The 7,801-nt window shown below is 37.6% G+C and overlaps 1 protein-coding gene across 1 annotated transcript; it reads right to left on the reverse strand.

Annotated features, from left to right (window-relative positions):
- Positions 1 to 1,704: 1,704 nt before the first annotated feature.
- Positions 1,705 to 7,562, reverse strand: insig2 (insulin induced gene 2). Its single transcript, XM_046845259.1, has 6 exons — positions 7,408 to 7,562; positions 3,650 to 3,953; positions 3,274 to 3,398; positions 2,378 to 2,544; positions 2,180 to 2,279; positions 1,705 to 2,083 (listed from the first exon to the last, which is right to left on the reverse strand). Exons 2-6 carry the CDS (start codon positions 3,888 to 3,890, stop codon positions 2,042 to 2,044), a joined length of 675 nt encoding a protein of 224 aa, XP_046701215.1. The 5' UTR covers positions 3,891 to 3,953; positions 7,408 to 7,562; the 3' UTR covers positions 1,705 to 2,041.
- Positions 7,563 to 7,801: the final 239 nt, after the last annotated feature.

Here is a 7,801-nt window from a genome sequence, read left to right on the forward strand (position 1 = left end):
TCCCAATGCTCCCAAAGACAGAATGCAGTTTAAAATTGCTTTCAATTTTAATGATAAAAGCATGTTTTACAATCAAATGTTGAAATATAGCTATGATTTCAAACAATAATCTGCTCATTTTCTGTTTTACAAATATGAATACAAATGACCCGCACACGCCCCATGTAAATGAACGAATACATCTTCTGTTAGTGTATGTTTCAACAATGGTCCCTATTTCTGTCACCGTTAACAGCCATTTGATGGTTAGTAAGAACTGCAGTCTTTCCTGTAAAAGTAAAACCGTAGTTAAAAAGTGTAGCAATTTTTAGTATAATTAATTAGCACAGGTCACACTCTATTTTCAGGTAATGTGACGTATATAATATATAAAATTCACAAATGCTGATGAAATTCATTATAGACCAAACACAAGATTCTATGTCTGCAACACAGTACACTCTGTTCATTTGTAGAAAAAAATGATGGCAGTGAACATGTTTCACAGCAGATCATCATAGTAAGTTCCCTTTAAAAGCCTTGAACAGAGAAAAAATAATAATTATAAGGCTGAGGCAAAACATTGGGTTCATATAACAGTTCAAAATCACTGTTCAACCACTGTTATTAGTTCCCTTACCAAAGCTGAGGTCTATATGACTGTGAGAAACAGGAAGACAGATGAAGGCTGTGTGTGTGAAAAAGATGACACACAGGACACAATGCAGTATGAAGCAAATACTACAGTATAGCGGAATAATCATACATATGCTCCCACTATCTTGCACAGCATGCTATTGTGTTACCAGTGTTGTAGTAAGTGTGGAAAAGTGGTAACCATAAGCACACAGTAAACTGTTTCATGATACACTGCAATTAATTCCTAGTTTTTTTGACAATTTTATGATAAATGAACATTGTAACGATGTATGTAACGATGTACACTATAGGGACAAAAGTATTGGGACATCTGACCTTTCCTGCCATATGTGGTTCTTCTCCAAACTGTTACCTCAAAGCTGGAGGCTCACAAATGTATACGATCTCTTTGGATGCGGTAGAATAAAATTTTGCCTTCACTTGAACTTGAAAACCCAAACCTGTTCCAGCATGGCAATGTCCCTGTGCACAAAGCAAGCTCTATGAAGATATTCTTTACATGGTTTGGAGAGGAAGATTTTGAGTGGTCTGCTATAGACCTCTGATCTCAACCCCATTAAACACCTTTGGGATGAATTGGAACACTGACTGCACCCCAGGTCTACTTCTCCTACATCACTACCTGACTTTACTAACACCCTTGTGGCTGATGAACACAAAAGTCCACAAGCACACACTCTTAAGAGGAACGTTCTCCCAGAAGAGTGGAGGGAATTTTAAGTACAAATTAAGAGTAAATGCAGAATGCAAAGTTTAAAAAGCATATACCATACTTATGACCAGGTGTCCGCAAACCTTTGGCAATATAGTGTATCTTTGTTTGACCTGAAAAGACTTAGGCATCCTATTCAGTACAAAAAGTCATAATCTCTAAGAGAACTGTGACTGATTCTCAATCACGCTCAGGATATTTACAGATTTCCTGTTTTTTTTTTTTTTTTATATATATATATATATATATTACCATTCACTGCTCTTTATATAATTTTTAATTCAGAAAGAAAAAAAAAAAAAATTATATAATTTTTTTTACTGAATTAAATTTTATATATATATATATATATATATATATATATATAAAATGTGCTCATAAATTAACATTCCAGAAAGAAATGACTCATTTGAGCCATTTTGGCACATCGTATATGACAGGTGCATATGCGAGTTAAAGAAAACACTTTGCAGAGATGTTTCAATCAATTAATCCCATTTTTTTTTTTTTTTTAGCTTCAGAGAGAATGAATCAGCAGCCAGTAAACATGCACTGATCTCCAAAATAGATCTGCCCTCATCTTCAAATGCAGACATTGGTTGTCCTTTATCTTCTGTAAGAAAGCAGCTCTTTATAACTGTAAAAGTTTGTGCAGGTTCCATCATTTGTACATCCATGGTATGAGATGCTTTAGTCCTGATGAATCTTTTCTTGAACAACTTTACACTCATACTGAAAAGAAGACCTCAGCATTAATATTAGAGTAATTTTAGACAAAATTACCTTTGTAACATACAGAAGTGTATGTGAGTGTGTGCATGTACTTACAAGAGCAAGTTGTCGTCCTATATTTCCCATCGTAATCACACCAGCAAAAAAGATGCATGGCAGCCAAGATCGAATGTACAGGAAGTCGGGAGATGTATACCTTCATACACACACAGAAAAGAATACAGATTTTCACGTTCCAGAAGAGTTCACTTTCTCACTGACGATTTATTGTGAATTTGAAAGAAAGTAACTAACTGAAACACTCCATTGTACACCAGTAGCTGTGTTGTGAGAGTCGCGAGAAACGCAATAGCAACTCCTAGGCCAAAGCCACTGCGTGACCTGTCAAAGGTCCACCATAATCCCACTGAGAGCGCAGCCAGGGTCAGAGAGAGCTGCACATTATTTGCAAAGTCCACTTTCTGACAGCCAGAAAATTAAAGAAAAACACAATAAAAAAAACCTCTGATTTCTTATATACAATATAAGATCTAGGTGCATTTCATAAGTTATTTTGATGCATTCTGCAGTCCTTATTGAATTTCTACAGAGTAAATATTGTGCATCAAATATATTCATTTAAAAAAAATACAAAGTTTTTCAATTAAAAAAAATGCCAAATTATGATTTTTGTGCAAATATGCAACAAATCGAGTAATAGAATCGCAAATCACATATGGGTTTAAAAATCACATATGAAAAAGAAAAAAAAACATACAACATACATAAAACCACACTCCAACTCAGAAAGTAATTACATCATTTTGTAGCTAAGCTCCGAATTTATTTCGGTTCCAAATGATGCATGTCTCTGCTGGACAGGATTTGTAATAATAGCCTATACACTAACAATTCATTGTAATCTGGAAAAAAAATAGAAACTAAGCTGTACCTTTCAGAATACAAATGCTCATTGGTGTGGTATTCTCAAGAGAACATCATTTGCATTTAGTATGTAAATTATCTTTCACATGTGAATGAAGTGCACTTTTAAAGTTCATTTAAACTGCACTGCTGGACCTTTAAAGTCACCATTGAATCACTACAGAGAGATTTATATTGTTTCTACCACAAATGAACCTCTAGAGTATTGTATGTAAAATAATGTGCAATGTGAGGATGTTTAATTCATCATGGTGAGTGAAGGATACAGCACTGGCATGATTAATACCAACAAAGACAGCCACACAGCGCATCACACTGGACCACTCGCGTTTCAGCTTATGGGGTTCCCCTAAACGCTTGTCAATACATGGATACAGCAGCCCTATAAAAGCTGAGAGAAAGAGAGAGAGAGATTTAAAACAACTGTAAAAAACCAACAGGACTTATTCAGCATGTACATGTTCCTTTTATTCCTTTCCAGTATGATGGTTTTAGGAAATTATTTGAAACATGCATTGTTAAAAAAAAAGAAATGAATGCATTAGCTGGTATTGTTTGTTTATCACATCCGAAATCAAAGTAAAGTCTAGCCTCACAACAAAGTAAAGCAAAGTAAACAATTACTTCATGAGAGTGTGTTACCTGCTGCTGTTCCACAGCAAGGTGGGACCCACCACGCTGAAGAAAAGATGCTACTCATGACATCAGGAGGAAAGAGAGTGACATTACGCTGCACCTGCAGTAGGTTAAGCACCAGCGCCAAGAACACACCAACGCCAAACAGCATGGCCCCCCGGATCAGCAGGTTAGTTGTGCGGTTTGTTATGATGCTTATGTAGGGACCCTGTCTCGACATCGTATTACCACCGGTGACCTCTGCCATAGTGGCAGCCCCCAGATGATCCACCACTCCAGACCACTGCTGTCAGCTGTTTTCACAACACACCTGCAAAACACAATATCACCAGAACATGAATTGGTAGTAAAGAAACAAACGGTGATAGTGAACTTGGACCACTACAACTGAACAATAGGAAAGCTTTATTTAACTAACTGATAACTCAACATGAAACATTACTGTTTACACTGAAAGTTTAATTATTTGGTACCAAGAACTGTGCTAAGTAGTAGGTTACATGTTTAACGGTGCATGATCAGTACCAGAGCTGCCAAAATCATCAAGGACTTCACACTTCCTAGTAAGCATCTACTCAGCCTACTGCAATCAGACAAGCACTTCTGTAGTCTGATAGATAAAACTGAGGGGCTCTTTTTTTTTTCCCCTTATGACATCAGACTCAACATGGGTATGTTCACTAGACAGATTCATTAGGACTTCATAAAGACTTCCTTGTGACTCTGTGCTCCAATCACATTTCACACACTTTGAAGTTTGTGTTGTTATAGGTAACATACCTGCATATTTTGTACATTCCCATTTTTGGTGCATATACTTTATACACTGATTTATTTATCATTTCTTGTTTTAATGCATTAAATCCGGCATCTGAAAACCTTGTTTAAGCCTAATTAATCAAAAACTTTATTAAAACTTTATATAATTTGAACTTTATTAACTTTATTATTTATTCCACAGGGAAAATGTAATGGTACAGCAACCAGTTCACAGACATACAACAAAAAACAAGATTTAGAAAAATATTAAGGATAGGTTAAATGAAGAGATCACTGTAAGACTTCTTCTTCTTTCAGCTTCTCCCATTAGCCCTCTTCTCCCCTCACCTTGTCTCCAAAACGTCCTACATGCGCTGTCCCTCTAATAAACTCATTTCTAATCCTGTCCATTGTCATCACTCCCAACAAAAACCTCAACATCTTCAGCTCTGCTACATCCAGCTCCACCTCCTGTCTTTTACTCAATGCCACTGTCTCTAAGGGCTCTTCTCAACCTGCTCCCTACTCTCACCACAAATCACAATATCATCTGCAAACATCATAGTCCACGGAGACTCCTGTCTGACGTTGTCTGTCAACCTGTCCATCACCACTGCAAACAGGAAAGGGTTTAGAGCCGATCATCGATGCAGTCCATCCTCTACCTTGAACCAGTCTGTCATTCCTACTGCACACTTCACTGCTGTCACACAATCCTCATATACTTCTCTGACATACCTGACTTCCTCATACAATACCACAACTCCTCTCTCGCAAATAATGCGTCTGTGGTGCTCTTCCTCGGCATGAAACCATACTGCTGCTCACAGATGGTCACCTCTTTCCTCAGCCTGGCTTCCACTACTCTTTCCCATAACGTCATGGTGTGACTGATCAACTTAATTCCCCTGTAGTTACTGCAGGTGTGCACATCTCCCTTATTCTTAAAGACCAGTACCAGCACACTTCTTCTCCATTCCTCAGGCATCCTCTCACCTTCCAGAATCCTGTTGAACAACCTGGTTAAAAACTCCACTGCAAATCTCTCCAAAACATATCCATGCTTCTACTGGTATGTCAACTGGTTCAACCAACTTTCCACTCTTCATCCTCTAAATGGCTGCTCTCACTTCCTCCTTACTAATCCTATCCACTTTCTGTTTCACTTCATCTACATTGTCCAACCTTTTTTCTCTTTCATTTTCTTCATTCATTAGCTTCTCAAAATACTCCCTCTATCTTCTCAACACACTCTCCTCACTAGTCAACACATTTCCATCTCTATCCTTTATTGCTCTAACTTGCAGCACATCCCTCCCAGCTCGGTCCCTCTGCCTGGCCAATCGGTACAAATCCTTTTCTCCGTCTTTAGTGTCTAACTTTCCAGCAATCACTTTATTTTGATTTGACAGGTTTACTGGCAGAGCTATTTCGTGTATTGTGTATTGTCCTGCACTGTCCTGTGTTGTCTTTTGCAGTGTTTGCACCAGTTGCACACATGCACTTTATGTGGCGAGGATCTTTCCACTAGTTCTTGGCCCTGTGTTTTTCTGTTTCTGTGATTGTTGTTTTATGTTGTTTTATGTAGCACATGGGTTCTGGAGGAACGTTGTTTCAATTCACAGTGTACTGCATCAGCTACATATGGTTGAAATGACAATAAAAGCTTCTTGACTTGACTCATAAAGCTCCTCATATGGCTTTTTCCTTGGCTTTCGCCTCATCCCTCTTAACCTGCTGCCACATCTCCTTGTATTTCTGTCTACTTTTCTCATCTCTCTGTCAATCCCAATTCTGTTTTGCCAACCTCTTTCTCCTTATGCCCTCCTGCACTTCCTCATTCCTCCACCAGGTCTCTTTGTCTTCCTTTCTCTTTCCAGAAGACACACCAAGTACCTTTCTAGCTGTCTCCTTTATCACTTCTGCAGTAGTTGCCCAATCATCCAGCACCTCTTCACCACCACCGAGCCCCTGTCTGACCTCTTCCCTGAACCTCACACTACAGTCTTCCTCCTTCAGTTTCCACCATCTTATTCTTTTTTCAGTCCTCACTCTCTTCCTCTTCTTCACCTCCAAATCCATCCTACAGACCACCATCCGATGCCGTCTAGCTACACTGTCCCCTGGGAACACCTTACAGTCTCCAATCTCCTTCAGGTTGCATCTCCTACATAGAACATAGTCCACCTGTGTGCACCTTCCTCCACTCTTATACGTCACCCTATGACCCTTCTTCTTCTTAAAATAAGTGTTCACCACTGCCATTTCCATCCTTTTAGCAAGACAGAGGATATAATTATTATTAAAAAACAAAACTCTGACACACTGATACAAGCTGAGAACGGAACATTAAGGTGTAATAACGAGGTAAAAACGTTGCAAAATTATAATTATTTTTACAAGTTGAGTGTATTTACAGGTGGAAACTTAAAAAACTTTACATAAGATACACTAACACCTTGTTATATTAATTAACAAAAGATAATGAAAGTACATGATCATATCAGTGTCATCAGATGGAGAACCTGAAGACTCTGTAGATTAAGGCACATTGATGGGCTCTTAACAGATTAACATCATGATTGACACGTCTTTTAAAGATTTTAAAGAGTTTATTTAAATGGGCTACCTCCATATGCATAAGACTATATGCATAAGATTTGCTTAAATTAGAAACAGGGAGGTGGGTTTGGAGAATGTTTGTAAAAGGTGTGTGATTCCTAATCATCATCATCATAACCATCATCATCATCCTCATCACCAAACTGCTAATGCTAGCTATCTATTTTAGCCACCTAGCGTTATGTTAACAAGACATTTTAAGGCACCACACACAAATACTGATTGTCCGATTTAAACGTGATCGCAAATTAACCAACACTGTTAAAAAACTATTAACTATTATTTGACTATTAACTTTACTCAGGCTACACTGTAATGACCATGTAGCTTAGAGCTACAAAAACATTTACAAACGACACAAAAAGAAAATAGTAAACACCCACCATATTTAAAGATCCTCTCAAGTGAATAAAAGACAATTTATTAGCAGTCAGGGTAAAATCCAATACGCTGTAAACAGATAACTTGTTGAGCTCAGTTTTATTTACAATCTTCCACACGAGCCAGGCTGCGTATTTCAGTGAGATTAGGTCACTTCCGCCCCTCCTGCCCTACCATTGGCTAAAACGAGCGACCAATCAAAGTTGGAGTATGTAACGTCGTACTATCAATCAAACAAATAAATAAATACCCTCAATCTAAACTTAATATTTTTTTTTGTTTAAAAAATGTTTGGCTACATAAATACCCGGTGCCCTACACAATAACTACAATACAGTAACTAATAAAACGTAAAAATGTTATAAATATTTTAATTTTATTATTTATTTATTCATT

The sequence above is a fragment of the Silurus meridionalis genome, chromosome 3 (genome assembly GCF_014805685.1).
Source record: "Silurus meridionalis isolate SWU-2019-XX chromosome 3, ASM1480568v1, whole genome shotgun sequence".
Lineage (NCBI taxonomy): Eukaryota > Metazoa > Chordata > Actinopteri > Siluriformes > Siluridae > Silurus > Silurus meridionalis.

Bases quoted from the DNA above. Each gene is read 5' to 3' on its own strand.
- insig2 (XM_046845259.1), bottom strand. From the start codon at position 3,890: ATGGCAGAGGTCACCGGTGGTAATACGATGTCGAGACAGGGTCCCTAC. The intron at 2,280-2,377 runs GTTAGTTACTTT...GTGTGTATGAAG, and splicing joins GTGTACAATGGAGTGTTTCA to GTATACATCTCCCGACTTCC. The intron at 2,084-2,179 runs GTAAGTACATGC...TCTTCTTTTCAG, and splicing joins TAGGACGACAACTTGCTCTT to TATGAGTGTAAAGTTGTTCA.